At 41.3% G+C, this 18,847-nt stretch overlaps 1 protein-coding gene across 1 annotated transcript in view; it reads left to right on the top strand.

The window, feature by feature from the left end:
* Positions 1 to 2,439: 2,439 nt before the first annotated feature.
* atrnl1b (attractin-like 1b) overlaps positions 2,440 to 18,847 on the top strand; it is a 109,204-nt gene continuing 92,796 nt past the window's right edge. Inside the window, exons 1-6 of the mRNA XM_049563058.1 lie at positions 2,440 to 3,608; positions 9,447 to 9,530; positions 10,830 to 10,943; positions 12,011 to 12,139; positions 12,642 to 12,850; positions 15,422 to 15,596. Coding sequence (XP_049419015.1) covers positions 3,358 to 3,608; positions 9,447 to 9,530; positions 10,830 to 10,943; positions 12,011 to 12,139; positions 12,642 to 12,850; positions 15,422 to 15,596 — 962 coding nt within the window. The 5' untranslated portion in view covers positions 2,440 to 3,357. The remainder of the gene's footprint in view (positions 3,609 to 9,446; positions 9,531 to 10,829; positions 10,944 to 12,010; positions 12,140 to 12,641; positions 12,851 to 15,421; positions 15,597 to 18,847) is intronic.

Raw genomic sequence — 18,847 nt, 5'->3', positions numbered from 1 at the left:
TCTCTATAGGCTATGCTAAAAGAAGGCATTCATGCACAGTGAAAAGATGCAAATAATGAATGTTATATTCTATATATAAACTTTTTACAGAGCAGAATATATTTAGATGTAACCCCTTTGTTATCACCAACATTTTGATCAGTAACTGTTAATTACAGTAACTGTAGCTGATTACAGTAGAGACAGAGCACAACACGTCACACTCTGAAAGCCATGCCCACTGCGGAGATAAACTCACAGTGCTACAACATACAACTAAGGGCTGAGATGTTCACTAAATGTCTGTAGCTTGCTAAAAACATTAGACACCAGCGTATCAAATGATTATTTTAGCACCTTGTGTTTACCAGAGGGGAAAAGTTACAGTGACAAACTTAATACTGGAAGTCTATCTCAGTGTCTCCTCTCCTTACCTTGCCTATCTTGGAGAAATAATCCCACTGAAATGCCAGGAGTGACATACTTTAATATTTACATCATTCAAGTTAGCCAAGATCAAAACCAGGCCTCACACAGCTTAGTTAGCTTCAACCTCTACAGTTTGTCTAGTCAAATTTGCAAAAACTTGCTGCACGTAGGCAAACTGAGTGTCAGGATCTCACAGTTTCCCTATATATCCCTACTGGTGCCTTGCTTAAAAGCTCAGTTTTTTGGTTTGGCAGCTTGTAAAAACTTAGTTATAGATTATGTTAGTGGTGCATCCCACCACAAAGCAGCTTTAAGGTATTGTTGTGTTATTTGCAAGCAGACCTAAATGACAAGAAGGTGCCCTCAATTCAAGTGATGTGTTGTTTTCATCTCCGGTGGGGGCAGGACTTAAATGCGCTCTGTCTATATCCTCCTGAGACCCTGTGTCCTCATGTGAGGACATCAAATTTTGGGTTTACTTGACCATATACTTCATTCTACTTAACATAGACGTCTTGTCCTCATTCGTGCACACTTTTTTATGCCATCTAGTGGTAGTGAGAGCACAATACACTAATCCATGAAAAAAACAAGATGGCAGCCATCTCTGCCAAGTCAGTCTGCAGCTGATCCCAACACAAAAGTGCACAAGGATTAACACCTAATCACATTTTATGGTTGAAACTTGTAAATTTATGATTAATGATGTTTGTAGTTTCATATGGCAACAAATCTGACTAATTTTACCAACAGCAACAAGCTAAGACACTGTTGATTAGGAAGTACTTGTGTAAGAACATTGGGACTTTATTGTTGTCTCTTTGAGGACATTGGGACTTAATTATCATTGACAATGTTTTGTTTCTCATACTTACCGGGTCCTACAGATCCCAAATAGCTACAGTGGGGCAGATAACCAAAACAATTGTGCACTCTGTGATATAGGCTAAGCATTAAGTTTGGTACACTTATAGCCAAAGACATTTTGAAAATAACATAGACTGTATAAAATAAGAAAAAGGAAAATAAGAAGCTATGGAGCCTTCTTGAATTGTCAAAATGGCAGCCATGGCGGGAACTGCCCGTTGATCCGACATCCCATTGTTCCAACCATATTAAACTCATTGTTCCGAAGTCCGTTCCGAAATCATCATGATGCCCTGTGGTTAAGGTCTGGTTAGGTTTAAGCACAAAAACCACTTGGTTAGGGTTAGGAAAAGATCATGGTGTGGGTTAAAATGAAAAAGAAAGTGACAAACACATAAGCTGTGAGCCTGCTTCGCCTCAAGCCTTTCCCAGCTGACCCAGAGCCGGTCGCAGCGCACCATCAAGGTAGAAATATGCCTGCCGGGAGCCGTTCAGCACCGTGGACCGTCAGACTAATGGGCCGTCAGACCAATGACATGGACCTGGCCATGGCAGCCATTTTTCAAAATGGCCGCCAGCAACAAACGTTTTCTTATGTGTGATGGATATAGTGCATGCAAAAGGAAATTCGCAGTGGTATAGTAAATATATTTAACTAATTGTGTCCTCAATATCCATCCCTCAAAAGAAAACTGTTGTTGCTGGTGGCCATTTTGAAAAATGGCTGTCATGGGTGCCATATTGAAAACTCAAGATGGCTCCATATCCAAATATTTCAGGTGTATGAAATTTCATGCTTTTATCACAAACTGCACAATTCTTCCCTATTTTTGAGCTAAGCTACTCCACTACTAGGAGAAATTAAGGTCTTGTGAGGATATAGCTTTTATTTTGTATTTTAAATACGCCTAACTTTCCAATGCTGCCTGTATGTTATTTAAAAAAATAGCTTCTACCTGTGAGATATTTTACATTTTAAAGTCAGGGGACAAGGACAGCCAGGACAATATGTGTGTCTCTGTGGTCTTATGCAAACATGTTTGGTAATCTTTGACCGTAATAAACTTCAGCCTTTAAATGCCGCATAGAATCGTTCGCTCGGTTTTTGACACTGTACCTTTAAATAGAGCCTGCCCCCAGTGCGCATGCGCAGCCTGTGTTTAGTTTTCTCCAACCTGAGGAACTGTCTAGTGTCGCTGCGCTAGCAAATCCATCGCTGCCAGTTCTTGTCATGTTTTGAGAGCAACAGCGGAGCTTTTTTCCCCTCACTGGAATACAAGGAGACACCACCACACACTTCTGTCAACGAAGTCCACGTCTGAAGATGCTTAAACCGCTGTGGGAATAGACCAGTCGGACCAACAACAGTTCAAAGTCTTTCGCTCAATGCCCCCCAGTCGGCAAGAACAGCCTTCCAGTTCTCACATCACACCACATCCATGTTGACTGCGGCAGCCTTCGTACTGGGTCCAGGGCTACAAACACTACAACCCCTTTGTTCTTCTGTGGCAAAGATCCGGCTAAATCACAGCGGTTTGTGGAAGGACCATCGCATGTTACAATGTACATCCCTGTTTGAGTCTGAAGGATTGTTTACGCGTTAAAATGGCTGCTGAAATGGCATTTGGAAGAGAGTGGTCTTGAATCAATGCAGTAACGTTACATTACCTAGCTGAAGCTAAACTGTAAATAAGCTACACAGGCTAACAAATGATGTTTTAGCTAGGCACAGCGTTCAACGAGTTAGCTGGTTTAATAGCTTTAATCGATGGTCGGCTCTTTTGGTCGGTTCTTCCAGCAAGAGGTCGGGTGAAGGGAATTCCTCCCACTCCAAATCTATGCATGCGGTTAAAAAGCAGCCTTTAAAAACACTTAGCTAACACTGCATTTCCTCAGCCATTTTCCTCCAAAGCTTTGTAAACAGGCTCAGCTAAGCCTTCATGTGAGTATGCATAACACTCAGCGAATATGCAGGACTTCTTTGTTGTAATTGAAACAGCCTGAGTAGCCGAGGCTTCCTCCCAAAGCAGACCTTAAAGGCCCCGGTCTTTGACTCGGCTTCGTCGACCTGGCAAAGCAAAAATGGATCCTGGGGGGAAATGTAAGACTGAACTCTTTCTTTTCGGACCCAAAGTAGCCTCCCACAGCGACCTGCGGGGGATCAACAGATACTTGGTGGTCTATGTATTGTTTTACTTTGTACTGTTCACTCACGCCTCCCCGGCGAAACCGTGTGACAAGAATTGTCTCTCTGGAAAATGTATCAACGGATCCTGCATCTGTGACCGAGGATGGGTTGGAGATCAGTGCCAGCACTGCCAAGGGAGGTTCAAGTGAGTAAATCTCACTCTCAGCTGTGACAAACATCAGATTGCTTGCCATTGTTTTCATAATTCCTGAGTTTAAAAATAGTCTGAGCCACCCAAAGTAGGTTAGGATCAAATATGATCCAGTTGTGGCTGTATTGCATTAAATAACAGTGTCAGCAGAGATCACTGGCACTCAAACTTGTGTGCACCCAGCTTTTTGGGAGATGGATTGCAGTTAAAATGAAAAAACTCACTCACACGACAAAAACAAACCCCCTTTACACACTTTGATTAAGCACAGCAACCCAAACCTTCCTCAGAACTGTATTTTTGAATGAACCAGCAGCCTCGACAGACCTGTTGAGTTTGACACTCAGAAGATTCAGGGGTTATTGACAGAGATTTGTAATATTTGATGAACAATCTGTATGGAAATGCCTGGAATGGAAACAAGCATATGGCCCAGCTTTGTATTTTTGGGTGCATCATTTCCATCATTGCTTATCCAGTTAAAAACAAGACAAAAAAGTTCATGCACCCCCACACCAAATTGCTGACACCACCATCAGATTAAAAAAATTAGGTGAAATAAAGTTGAGCATGATAGCATCAGCAAACTCATTCAAGTTTGACTCACTGCATATTTTTCCACTGATCATCCACACCCCACCTGCAGTAGATCTATTCCCGCCCCACAGTTTGAAAACCACTGACTTAATCTTGTGATTATTTCCTTGATTAATCTTTTGGTGTTAGAAAAAGGCTCATCACAGTTTCCTAAATCCCCAAGATGACACATTCAAACTGATTAAGAGTCTAAAACTAGAAGAGATTAAGTTAAGCAACACAAACAATTAAAAAAGCAGCAAATCTTCACAGTTAATAAACTGGAACTAAGTAATGTTGGTGTTTTGTTTGAAAATTGACTTTTAATCCAGAAAAGTTGCAGATTAGAGTCTGGTGGATGACTAATTGGTTATCCAAGTAATCATCTAGTGAATATTTCTCACTTTGCCTGCAGCCTCCGTCAGTCCTTCAGTTAGTTGGTTGTGATTTATCTGTGTTAACTTGGAGATATATGAATGTAATACCCACATGACTAATGTTCACAATCCAGTCTGCACATGTGTGCATGGACCAGAAGACCCAACATGCACTGTTTTATTGACTCACAGTCTGATGCATTTGCATTGATTCCAAATACTGAAAGAACTAAATTCCTCCAGCTTTTGCCAGACAAAGGAGCCTATAGTGGCTTTGGGGGGAAACATCTGCAGCTGATTGATTTTGCATATGCCTTGCAGCCTGGATGGTATATTGCTCCTAAATTCAACAAATATGGCTGTTGCACACAGGTAAATGCCATGTCAACCTCCCAGTAGGTGCAATAAGTTAAGGATTGTGCGCACATAGGTAGTAATTTGGAAAAGGCAGGGAAATAATGGCAAGTGACCGAAGAATAAACGTCAAACTGCTCCATAATAATATCTTGAGCGCGACTCTTGACAGGAGCATCTAATAGCTTTTTAGTTCACCTGAGATGCGCTCTGTGGTACAGAAGTGCTTTGATCACAGTAATTACCATTACTCCTGAATGTGTCTGAGGTTTTGTACAGGTTGTCATCAGGCATGTTGTCAGGGAATAACCTCCCCATCACCTAGAGACACACCGCTGAAATGTGAGAATTTAACTGTTGGTCTCTCTGCAGTCAGCGGAGTGGAGACGTGCACCCTGGTTAATACATGACCAGTTACACATTGCTGCATGAAAACGTTGTGGCTTCCCTTCGTAACAAGTATGAAATCCCATCTTGAAAGTTTAAATTGGAATCACAGCTTAATTTCGTGTTTATGATGCGTTATAATGTCTGATTTTGAATGGACAAGGACCGAATGTCACACAGAGTCTTGAATTGTTTAGGGACAGGCGCTTGCACAGTATAGTATTTCCCTGTGAAGTCCAAAGTGCGGCATGAAAAATTCATCACTCTTGGATGTCTGCACCAACCTAACTCATTGCTGGTTGCATGCAGCTGGGTGTTTATATCATAAATGTGCCTCTTGATCAGTTGACTCATCATAAAGTCTATCAATATCTCAAGCATATCTATTATAGTAGATGCTTTATGATGTGAGAGTAAACAAAGTCCAAAATAATTTTGAGGGAGATGTTTTAAGATACACATCAAGTTTGAATCTTGTCATACCTTTTATGAGATTATAACCCATGTCTGGCCCATTATGCTGTCAAAATTGAAAGTCGTCTTATATCATGTGTCGTAGACATAAAAGGGAATCCAGTTCCTGTGTTACTCAGTCCACCCACAACAGCGCAGTATGTATTTGTGCAGCTTCCAAAGTCAGAAATAAAAGAACAGGAGCTCTCAGTCTGTCAAGGCCTGACTCTGACTGATACCCATTTTTGGATTCATGAAGTATTTGTCTCAACTTTGACATCCAAAAGAGTTTTTTTCTATCAAAGTCCAATGTGTTGAAAACCAGAAAATGCGTCCCTGTGTCGAGAAACTAGTTTCAGGTAATCTGTCTCCTCATCATTTTCAATTCATTCTTGAGTGCAATGGCACAGTCTTGTGGGTGGGATGCATATAAGTGTAATTTCTTGTGATATGGGGCAGTGACGAATGTCCATTTAAAAGTCATCTATCATCGTGGCACACTAGTGTGGTCTGTGGGGTGAAGAGGAAGACTTTGTTGAGAATTGTTTCCAGTGTCAGACTTGAGGTGTGGGCAGAAAGGAGCAGAGGAAGCTTTTTAAGAGACAGATGATTGAATCGTTTGGTTGGCAGGGATTGACCTTGGACTGACTGACAGATTTTTGCCTTCTTATCTTGAATCTGGGGAATTGAATGCAGTGTGTTGCTCTATAATCAGACACACAAGTTCACCTTTGGAGAAGACTTTAAGCCAGGATGAGAGATCTTCTCAGTGTCATGGAATACTTTGATCAATTATTGTCAGAGTTGATTGACCTTTGTTTAAAATGTAAAGAGATGAGTGTTTGTCAGAGAATGCAGTTGGCATTTGTTAACTTTTCTACTTTGAAGGAGTCTGTGATACTTAATTAGTGAGATCATTTACATACCAGAGGACTTCAGATACACAGCTGAAGTTGCACAAAATGTTTGTGTCATTACATTGGGATGTCTCTTCCAAATTCTGAGCTACAAAATGCTTTCAACCTAAAAAATTGTCTGGATTTCAACCACTTTTGATCAACAGACCACCGACTGGGCGTCATGCTGCTGTAGGGTGGTTTGAGAAACATAAAAACCAGGCAAATTGCAAATGAAAATGGAAGTTTTCAAGATTGTCATGTCTAAAGCTTAGTCGCAAAGAAAATATAAAAGAAGGAACAGTCATGATGACAGTGACAGCGTTCGAGAAGCCAGAGTTTGGTGTCAGTTTTATTGGAGTCAATGGGGTGGACACTGCAAATCACACATTAACCCATCAAAACTTTGTTGTTTCAACTTTGACTGAAAAATTCTTCCACCAGATTAAAAAGCACACTTCAGTGATGCTTACTGACTTTTTAAAATCCAAATATGCATGTTTGTTTTCCTTGTTATTGGTCTCCAAACAGATCATAGCTCTGTCCAGCAGCCGCATCTCAGCTTCTGCTGGATTATTTTAATTAAGTGACAAAGACTTAAGCCAATGTACTTACTCCCTATTTGTATGACGCTATCTTACAGTTTAAAAGCTTAAATGTGCAATTTATGAAATGCTTTTCAAACAACAATATTCAGTAATTGAGTTTAATTCGTGTGTTTGATGTCTTGGAGAAGATCCTCTTGTCTTTTAGGATGATTATTATGATTAATACTGTGCTCTTGTTTCTTCCACTTTTTTGACTTTAACTCTCTTGAACGAGAGCTGCCCAGAGAGCTGGGTGCTTCACAAAGGAAATGCAGTTGTCATTTGTTAACTTTATACTGTCAAAAGAACTTAATGAATAAGATTCTCTACTTGCAAACTCTTAAAACTGACAAACCAGAGGACTTAACAGTGTTTGGCAATATGAAGTGACACATCACCCAAAGTGGTTTGTATCATTTCAGCTTGATGTCCAATTAGTGTAATAGTACTACTGGTTCTGAACTACAAAATGCTTTTTCAACCCAGAGCATTTTCTGGATTTCAGCCATTTTTTTTAATCACCTGATGAACAGTCAGACCAGAAGGATGATTTTAATGAGAGACTTAGGCCAGTCTACTTACTGAACTCCCAATTTTTCTGACATTAGCTTACTGTTGTGAAGCTTAAATGTTCAATTCCTGAATGCTATTTCTGGAAGTACAGATTTCAAACAACAATATTCAGCATTTTGATTAATGTTTTTGATATCTCGGAGAAGGTCCTCTGTCTTAAACACAACAAGTCGATGATTACTATTGGTTAAAGATGCTCGTTTTCCTCGTCTTTTCTGGCTTTAACATCGGATGCTACTTTCCAAGCTGCATCACTCATGTTAGGGATGCATGATAATTGGGTTTTTTAATGATATCCGATATGCCGATACAGAACAACTTATTTGACCTGTAACCAAAACCAATATTGACAAATCCACTACCTACCTAATTTTAGTGATCATTAAGTGAGTGGTATTAACATCATAACATCAGTGATAATTAAGTCTCTAGTATCTAGTATCTCTGGTATTAACATCATATTACTCTTATCATGACGGTCCGCCAGCCGATGGAAACATGAAATAAAATACTTTTCATCCATCCATTTTTGTAACTGCTTATCCTCTTGAGGGTCGCGTATCCCAGCTGAGGGCGAGACGCGGAGTACACCCTGGACAGGACGCCAGACTATCACAGGGCTGATACATAAAGACAGACAACCATTCACACTCACAGCCAATTTAGTGTCACCAATTAACCTACATGTCCTTGGACTGTGGGAGGAAGCTGGAGTACCCAGAGAAAACCCACGCTGACAGGGGGAGAACATGCAAACTCCCTCCTGGGATTGAACCAGAAACCCTCTTGCTGTGAGGCGACAGTGCTAACCACTACTCTACTGTGCCGCCCTAGAATACTTTTCAATATATATTGAATATATTAATATATTGATTCATTGTCCAAAGTACGAAGAAACATGTTGGCTGATTCTAGCCTAATAGTTCATTTTAATAATAATATTGGCCGATACCGATGACATGCCGATATTATCATGCATCGCTAACCCATGTTGTGAAAAAAATTTACCTTGAGTTGACAGCCATTGGCATTAACATCAAGACAATACAGTTGGCGTGTAGCTCATGTTAATCTTACATACATGTATACATACATATCAGTCCATGAACATATACTACAAGAATTGTTTGTTTAGATTTATTCGTATCATTCAACTTTAATCTGGAGTTCCCTTCCTTTGTGTATATTGTAGATTTCTGTTCCTGTTTGTTTAAGACATACAATTTTAAATCCAAAGGTGCCTCTATATGGATCCATCTATATAGCAGAAATGACGGCTACTGGCCTGATGTTGTTGTTTCTTATCTATATTACATATATATATATATATATATATATATATGTGTGTTTTTCTCTTTATCTGTTGGTTTGCTGTTTCACCGTGATCATCATGTGTCATCATATGACCAAAGTGCTTGTGTTTAAAGACGGCATCTCTGTATGTATAGCTAAGTCTGAAGATGAGTATTAGCTCATAACATCACTCATAAATGTGCCAATAAATTGCACTTCAGGGCGCTACAGTCTTAGGACCTGGGTTCATGTCTTCATTGCTGTCTTCTATTAGTCCAGCCTCTGTGATAAGACATTACTGTGCTGACTGTGCTGGCTGTCTGTCTTCTGTTTCAGGTTGACGGAGCCCTCAGGATACCTCACCGACGGTCCAATCAACTACAAGTACAAAACAAAGTGCACCTGGCTTATCGAGGGCTAGTAAGTACTTTTTGTAAATTGGTATGTTTAACCAAAGCTGAGCACGTGCAGTCAAATTTAATTATGCAGTGCAAACTGATTAAAGCAATTAAAGCTAGGCGATCTGCATCTCTGCTGGAGGAAGTGTGCTTGTTGTTGCTTACACAGCATAATGTAAAGTGGGATCTAGCATTCGGAGGGGTCTGAATCTTTGCTTGTTGAGCTGGGTTTGACTGCTACGTTTTTAATCAGCAATCATCCAGAGAGACGAAGAACCCTTGTACCTGGTGATGCTTTTAATTGTCATGGCAACCGTGGTCAGTGTGAGGACAGAGCTGTTTGGAAATTGGCAGGATGGAAAGAGAGGGCAGCCTATCACCCCTAGGTCCTTAAAACATTTTGAGAAAAACAACATATATTGTTTTTATCCTTGTATTCTTTTGGTTAAATGATAATCAGTATCCAGTGGAATACTTTGCTGATTTTCCATCAGGTCTGTGTTGGGGAGTGTGTGCAGATAAATGCTGTTTGGCTTCCCCACATGCCGCCAGCTTTCCGAGCTCCCGGCCCATCCACCAGCTAAAATCTGCTGCATGACATGAAATACATCATCAGTGACACAAAAAAACGAGCTTTACGTCATCCAGTTGATTTTTGCTCATGGCACGGGTGGGAACTTTCCAGGGGGGAAGCCAAACACTTTGCATAACCTCCCCACACTGCAGTGACACAGATATGGTTGAAAATCTGCAAACTATCCCTTTATGTATATTTATGAATAACTTGTTTTGTGTTCACTTCCTCCTGAAACACATCAAGCAGTGGTGAAGTGCAACTTGGCAGAATAATTACATTTTTCTGTGGCCTGAAGGCAGGAAGAAACTCTTTGTACCGTCAGTCAGCATGTCCCAGGAGTCACAGGACTCTGATGATGATTGGCCGTGGGTATTCTCTGGCCGCAATTCGCTGCTTAAAGTTGAATTATCCTCAACTTTTATTCTGGCCGGACATCACTGCAGAATCAGAAGCTCAAAAGCTTTCCATAGACATTGCATAGCAGCTTGCCACAGGCCACACTTTGCCACTGCTTGGTGTGTTTTCAGTGTTATACTTAAATTACATCCGGATGTATGGACAGGCTTTGTGCATCGGGCACCTAGAGAACAGTTACGCTACAATAAAGATAATGTGTCAGTGTTATCATCAATAAATACTACGTCTATTAGCAATGAGCAAATCCTGCACTTGAAAAAAAATCTGTATGCAGTCCAAATGTTCATCCATGAAACCTAAACCATCATTCATTTGTTTCCTCCACAGTCCAAATGCGGTACTTCGGTTAAGATTTAACCACTTTGCCACAGAATGTAGTTGGGACCATATGTATGTCTATGATGGGGACTCGATATATGCCCCGCTGGTTGCTGTTTTCAGGTGAGAAACTCTAAAATGAGATAATGTATTGACACTTTAGCAAATATGTTGTTCTAAGTGGATGTATATGTTTTTCTTGGATATGAGGTTAAAATGATTTTGTTCTTCATTTGATGTAATGAGTCCAGACCAGGGGTGTCAAACTCATTTTAGTTCATGCGCCACACTTTCTTTTAGTCTTAAGAAGTACAAGTACATTTGGAAAGCATTACTACATTTGAAAAGCAGATGATGAACAGCCTGAGATGTCTCAAGAAAAGTGAGTGCAGTTTCAACAGTATTTCTCAGGTTGTCCACATTCAATCGGTCTCCTAATCATTGTCGCACCAAAACATCTGGACCTGTACCTTCTTGAAGACGTGATCTCCATCTGGTTACAAATGAACTCTGGTGTGATCCGATCCGAACCAACTGCAGTCACATGACATTGTTTGGGTTAAACATGAGCATGTTACAATCCTGGAGGATTATTAATGTGCACCTCCTCCTGTACTGCCTTAATATGCACATACGGTGCATCCAGTGCAACCAAACATTGTTTTCTAGGTCTAGTAGTTTGCCTAATATGAACAATGACAGCAATATAGTCCACGATGACCAGCGCTAAAATCAACCTGCGTAATTGTCCCTCCACTGTGACATTAGAAAGTGTCACATTTATCTTGCAAGTGTACTCTTCTTCAACGTTTTGTTTACTTCCTGGATTTTTCCCGCATGGAAATTTTGACCAATCAAGAGCAGCTTTCTCACACAAGGCATTTGATCTGGTCTGCTTGTAAATGCTGCTGTGAGAGCACAAATCAACTCTAGGCAATTATACAACTTGGTAACAAAATTAGTCCCTGATTCGGACCAAAGCAAGACAACTCTAGGTCTGAAAGCATCCTTAGCCGTCTTAAGTGCACCAGTATAAGGTATAAGTCATTAATTGGACTGGATTGAACCCTTTGATGGGTCGGTTCTGGCCTGTGGGCTGTATGTTTGACACTCCTGCTCTTGCCAGTCACTGTAATGTTGTGTGAGTTGTGAGAAAGTGATGCCAATTAATTTTCTCCACTTCCCTTTAGTGGTCTCATTGTGCCAGAGATACGAGGAAATGAGACAGTCCCTGAGGTTGAGACGACTTCAGGCTACGCACTACTACACTTTTTCAGCGATGCTGCCTATAACCTGACGGGATTTGAAATATTTTACTCGTAAGTGTCCAGGAGCTACAGTTGAACTTAATCCACAAGCAAAACATTACGTAATATAAAACCTTACATTGATTATATTGTTAGTGTTGGATTACTCAGCGGGAAGCACTCAGCTGAGGTTGTGTTTTAGGCCGTTACCTGTGTTAAAAGACATTTTCCAAGTTTTCACTGATGTGTGGAATCTATTGTAAGCTACAGTGGACTGGTTTCAGGTCCATTTAATTCCCCTAGCTGGTGATGGATGGTAACATGTTTCATCTCAGCAACAAAAAGACTGGTACAAGAGCTTTTCTGTCAGACTAAAACCCGCAGCAACAATCACTGCTAATGACCAGTGACCTGCTCAATAGCTTTTCATCCATTACCCATCTTTGTATCTGCTGCACCTTTGTCGAACACGAGATGATGCTCATTAATCTTCCTCTGTCTCCAAGTGAAGGTCTGTGAGTGGCCTAAATAGCGTGTACAGTGTTTGGCTAAATGAAAACATCTTTCTGTCCAGGATCAACTCATGTCCCAATAACTGCTCCGGCCATGGGAAGTGCACCCCGGGTAACTCGGCTGCCAGCAGAGTGTACTGTGAATGTGACAAGTACTGGAAAGGCGAGGCTTGTGACATCCCTTACTGCAGGAACAACTGCGGCAGCCCCGACCACGGCTACTGCGACCTCACTGGGGAGAAGCTGTGTGTCTGCAATGACAGCTGGCAAGGTAGCAGAAAGCTCTGTGCAAACCCAAAAGATTTGCAGACTGTCAGATCCAAAGCAAGGCCTAAAGTATCTAAACCAAGTACAGATACAGTTAAGATTGGGACATTATTCCCAAGCAGTATGTAACTAAAGCCCTGTTTCCACCAAACACTTTTGGTATGGTACCTTTGGAACCAAAAGTAACCCTTCAGACATGGTGCCTCGACCCTTGGTCCACTTAGCGTTCTCACCGCAAACAGTACTCTTTCATGTGGGCAGGGTTATTGTCACTCACTGCTCCGTCCAGCACTCACTGTATTTCCTCCTTTATCACTCCGCACCTCGTTTATTGTCCACAGAACAGGGTTTCACATCAACATTTTGAGAACAAAATAGAACAGGCTGCAGTGAGAGTCTCTCTCTATGGGATATTTAAAAATAGCGAGTTTGTGCATTTAGTCCTTCTCAGGCAAGCTTAGGGGTTTAGTGTTGCTGGAGCCCACAGAAACAACGCTCCGTGACAATGACAGAAGAAAACTGTTTTTCTCACATGCCTCCAAGGTCAAAGAATCCAAAAATGGATAAAATTCTTGATGAATTGAAGTCACAGGAGTCCGTGTTTAACAACGGCAAAACTTTATCAAAACATTCATCTACACACTCCCACACAATTTGTGCAGTGTAATCCAAATCTCATTTATCTAGTCGAATACTCCCCAAACACATGCATACACTTCAGCATAAACAGTCTCACACAGACGAGTCACACATGCATTTGAACTTTACTCAGTGGAATGCCAAGCAGATTTCAAATGCATGTGCTTGCACAGACACGCTACTCCTATGCAAAGTGTTTTAAATAGTAAGGTTTTGCATGTGTTTGGGAAGCACTGAGCATACAACTTGATAAATAAAACTCGGATTATAAAGCACAAGTTGTGTGAGAGGTTGTAAATGGATGATTTTATGTAGTTTTGATGATGAAATTTGGTTTCCATCATCAAGAACTTTGGATTCTTTTTTCATCGTGGAGGCATTTGAGAAAAACGAAAAAAAAGTTTTCTTAATAAATTCAATGTATCACGAGGTGAGTAATGAATATAGACATGATCATTTTGTGGGTGAAGTGTTCCTTTAATGTGATTTTATTCTGTGAGCCACCCACACTAGCCTTTTGAAACATTTTTAGCATGTACCAAGAGAAAGTGGACAATTAACACAGCAACACTGCTTTAGAACTTCACAGTGTTGTCGCGAAAATCTTTGAGGAAACGGAGTGTTTTAAAATGTGAAATGTCCAGCTAAGAATGATTATGATGGAAGCTGAGTTTTAACACCCAAATGCCCAAAATATTGCTGTTATCTGCCCCTACAACAGCAGTATAACCTGGTGTGACCTGACACATCTGGACCCCACTCTACCAGAGTTTGATATTGTTTTATTGAGTGTAGAATTATTAGCCTGGGGTACAGAGTAGCTCACCTGGTAGAGCGGGCGCCCATTGCACAAAGGCTGTGTCCTTGCCGCAGCGGTTGCAGGTTCAGTTCCATCCTGCGGCCCTTTGCTGCACGTCATAACCCCTTTTTCACTCCCTCTTTCAGGCTAAACCTGTCCTATCTAATAAAGATAAAAGCCAAAAAAAATTATTTGAAAAAAGAATAGAAAGCCTTGATTGTCATGGTACGGTATACAACGAAATTAGGAGTGCTACACCTATTCAGTGCAGTGAAGAGACACAGGAAAATAACACAAACACCTTCAGAAAACAGACTGCCACAGCCGACAGCACAGGTTCATAAATAAAATCAATAAATACTATGAAATTTTGCACTATAAAAAAGGTTATTCAATGCTAGTTGGAGTTCAGAGTGTTTATGACCAAGTGGATTACCAAACTTTGCAGTATCAGTGGAATAAATATCTATTCTCAAATGTATTATGGATCAGCTTTTAGCTAGTTTAACTCACAACAGTTATGAATACTAGAATACTTAAGACCTATCATTATCTATCATTTTACAGCACTCTGAACACTGAGAGATGAATCACATGCTCAAACTTTTGCAATCACAGGTTGTAAAATGCTGTCACCCCCCCTGTGTCTGCTGCTGTGATTATGCAGGAAGACGTAATGAAGACCTTGTTAGCAGACAAGTGTGAGCAGCTGTGTTGTTTTGTGTCATAATGCTGATCGGTAACACGCCGATAAGCCCTATGACAGAGCGTTATTACGGGCCTCCAGCTGGAGGAAGCCAAATGCTTTCACGTGATGAAACTTGACAGAATCATTAGCAGAGGCATGTGCTTTTTTCAGCGTGGCCTTCATTCACACACAGTTTAACATATTCGCACCTCCCCTGCCTGTCATGTTCGGTTAAGGAGTGGACATGCTTCTGTTTAGGTTTGAGAGCGGTATGTTTGCTCTTCAAAGTTTCACTGAGTAGGAATGAAAACGTGTCGGATGCTGCTGAAAAATTCCATCCCAGAATGTCGTTCTTTATCTTAAAATAGCACAGCTGTGAAGAGAATTTTGTTTTGTAACTGTTGAGCCGAGATCTTTGAGGTTAATTTCTTTCTCATCCTGTCTCGTAGGCCCAGACTGCTCCTTAACTGTACCATCAACAGAGTCCTTCTGGGTCCTCCCAAGTGTCAAGCCCTTTGGCACATCACTCGCCAGAGCCTCCCATAAGACTGTGGTGCAAGAAAAGGTCATGTGGGTGGTGGGCGGATACACGTTCAACTACAGCTCCTTCCAGATGATTCTCAAGTAAGTCATAGCATAGTGTGTCCTTAAAGCAGGGGTTCCCAACTTCCCAATTTTGAAGTGCCATTTCCTGAGTGACTAACGGACAGCCACGTGACAGAGACAGTAAACTAACTTTAAGACGTGACCAAACACAAGTATGAAACTGAGTGTATTAAACTGTGTGGACCTTGAACTGATGACTGAGGAGAAATCTGGACTCTGTGGTTGGACCAGTTGGGAACCACTGTCCTAAAGTATTTATTTTTCCACAAGCAAAATGTCTGTTTATGTGTTTTTGAATGAGAAAATAAAACAATACATCTTTCAAATCAGGGACCTGAGCTCAGATCTGAGTACACATGACTACGGGCACAGTATGTCGATCTGTGCCTGAGTCCACTTTTAAAGGTGGTCTCGGATGTGGTTCATGTGTACTCAGGTACAGTTTTCCTCAGGTGTGAAAACCAACTGACTCAAAACATGGACGTAGGCTGCTATTAAATGCGAGTAGCAAAGGCATTTCCCAGCCGGTCTCTATCAAATCTGTGTATGTGTGCAGCACACACAGATCTCATCCTCTGAACTGCATGGCCATGGGTGTAAAAGTAGTGGACGCAGGCAGGAGGGCCCTTTTTACACAGACATCCTGCAATAGGGCCGCAGCGAAGCCCCTTCGTTACGTAAGCTTTGTTTTTTTTCACAGAACCAATCAATGGCAGCATCATGCCACCCCAGTGTGAGATTTTAGATAGCATGCCAACATTGTGGAAGCATAAGAGGTGTGATGAGCCAGCATAAGGCTCTAGTGTGACACATGCATAAGGAGGGAGCACTTTGAATAACATGGGCATAACATGGCAGTCGTTCTGTTCCGTGGCAGCCTGAATTTATTCATTGTGGGGAGTGTAAAGAGTTTCTGGACCTCAGTTTCTCCCCAGTTTGTGGATATTTTCAGTTTCAGTTTTTCTTCTTTGAGTTAGCTGCTAACTGCTTCTAGCTGCCTTTTAAATTTCCCGGCAGTGGGTTGCACGCATAACACATTATCAGAACGTCACACCCGTCCCGTCCTGCTGGCTGTCCCTTTTCCACAAATGTTGATTCGCCACTATAACTACCTTCACTGCTGGCTTAAAGGCGAGACAGCTCTGTCCCCCCATCTCCGCAATGGTGTTAGTTTGACGAGTCCACCTTACAGTGGAGATCAACAAACACCAAAGCATGCCATGCCCACCAGATGTATGGTCTTTATGTATTGATAGCCTGAGTTGTTTTTTTATTACTCCATCAAAAGCCTCACCCTCAGATTAAGTCCTGACTATGCCCTAACTTTAAATACTCCCATACACATCTAAGCAAAAGCTATTAAAGGAGGAAGTGTGGACAAGCTGGTAGTTTCTTAGAAAACCCATCTGTGAAGCAGTTCCCTTGAGAAAACCCAACCCGTTGTCAGAGCTACCTGTTTCACTTTGTCAAAACTGCCAAGCTAAGATCTCAGCTGTGTCCTTTGTGAATGTATACGTTGCACATTCACTTAGCTAAATTGAGACTTTAGCATTTAGTGTACTTGGATGACTGTCCAGATAAAACTGACTTCTGTGCTGACTCATGTCCTGGCTCAGAGTTAAGTGATAGTTTTTTGTCTTCATTGCCTGGACAGGCTCTCTCCATCTGCGCCATCTGTTCGTTCATCATCAGGTGCTGTGATTGCTGAGGAAAATTGTTCCTGGCCTCCAAAAGTATTTTGAGTAAATGACCGATGTGTGATGACATGACCAGGTGTCCCGTTGTATTGTGAATGCCTACAAACATTTTTCCTGCTGTGTGCAAAACCATGAGCTAAACAAAAGTATTTTTAAGTTCCATTGTTCAGGCTTTAAGGGCATCTATTGGCAGAAATGGAATATAATAAAATTAGAATGATGTGTTTGGTGTATAATCACCTGAAAATAAGAACTGTTGTATTTTTGTTACCTTAGAATGCGCCGTTATATCTACATAGGTAGTGGGTCCTCGTCCTCAGAATCCATCATGTTGCACTGTCGTGTTTCTACAGTAGCCCAGAACAGACAAACCAAACACTGGCTCTAAATAGGGTCATTCATGGTTTTTGGCCAAGCAGTCCCTCATTGACGAGCCGAACAGCGTCAGAATAACACTGATTTTTAACGCAAAACTGCTTTATTAAGTGTTTTTACCTGTTTATCGCCTGGTCAGTTTGTTTAAAAGGCAGCGAGACCTCTGCAGGTAATTTGGCTCCTGGTAAAAACCTCCTTAGCAATGAACACTGAAAGAATCCTAACTGGGATTTCACACTTTCACACCAGAGAAGTTTTAGTTGGTTGTAGTCTGCAGTCCTCACTGCTAGGTGCCACTAAATCCTACACACAGCTCCTTCACCTACGCTTTTAAGGTATTTTCACACCAAAAGCAATTAATTTGTGCAAATAAATCACATGTCAGTTTAAAAATTCAAGCCCATCTATCTCTTATCAGCCTTTCCACACTCAACAAACTTAGCCTTTTGTCCCACAGCTGTTTGGATTTCTGCAAATTTTGAATGCCGATTTAAAACAAGCTGAACAATAAAGTGACTTTTGTCACATAAAATATAAGGAAAATTTTTGAATATTCTATATCTTGGGTGCGATTTTTCATTTCGTCCTTGGTGTGAAAAGGCCTTAAGGCAGTCACTTTAGCATTAAGGAAACTGCTACTTTTTGTGTGCCTTGATTAAATCAGCTGATCATGAGGTAAAAATATATATAATATATTTGGAGGGACAAGATATATGTATGCACAGGGTGTATACAGGTCCTCTTAAAATGTCTTAAGTTTTCTTAATATAAGGCCTTAAAAAGTCTGAAATTGTCTAAAATTCAGATTCAGTGGGTCTGAAATATGTTCGGTCACATTACTGTGAAAATTCCTCCGGCCTGACAGACCCAATGACTGTTTACAATCATTGGACAGACCGAAGAAAAATAATTTTCCCCATGGTGTTTCTCTAAAATGGGGTGGCTGAGCTCAGCCTTAGAGATAGTGTAAGGAGCTTGGACATCCGGAGGGAGCTTGGAGTAGAGCCGCTGTTCCTTTACATGGACAGGTGTCAGTTGAGGTGGTTCGGGCATCTGATCAGGATGCCTCCTGGCTGCCTCCTGTTGAAGGTGTTGTGGGCACATCCCACTGGTAGGAGGTCCTGGGGCAGACCTGGGAACACTTTGGGGTCCCCCAGGAGGAGCTGGAAAGCGTTTGCTAGGGAGAGGGACGTCTGG

This window comes from Epinephelus fuscoguttatus, linkage group LG20 (assembly GCF_011397635.1).
Source record: "Epinephelus fuscoguttatus linkage group LG20, E.fuscoguttatus.final_Chr_v1".
In the NCBI taxonomy this organism is placed as follows: Eukaryota; Metazoa; Chordata; class Actinopteri; order Perciformes; family Serranidae; genus Epinephelus; species Epinephelus fuscoguttatus.
The sequence above is the reverse complement of the archived record's forward strand: the minus strand, read 5'-3'. Positions and strand labels throughout refer to the sequence as shown.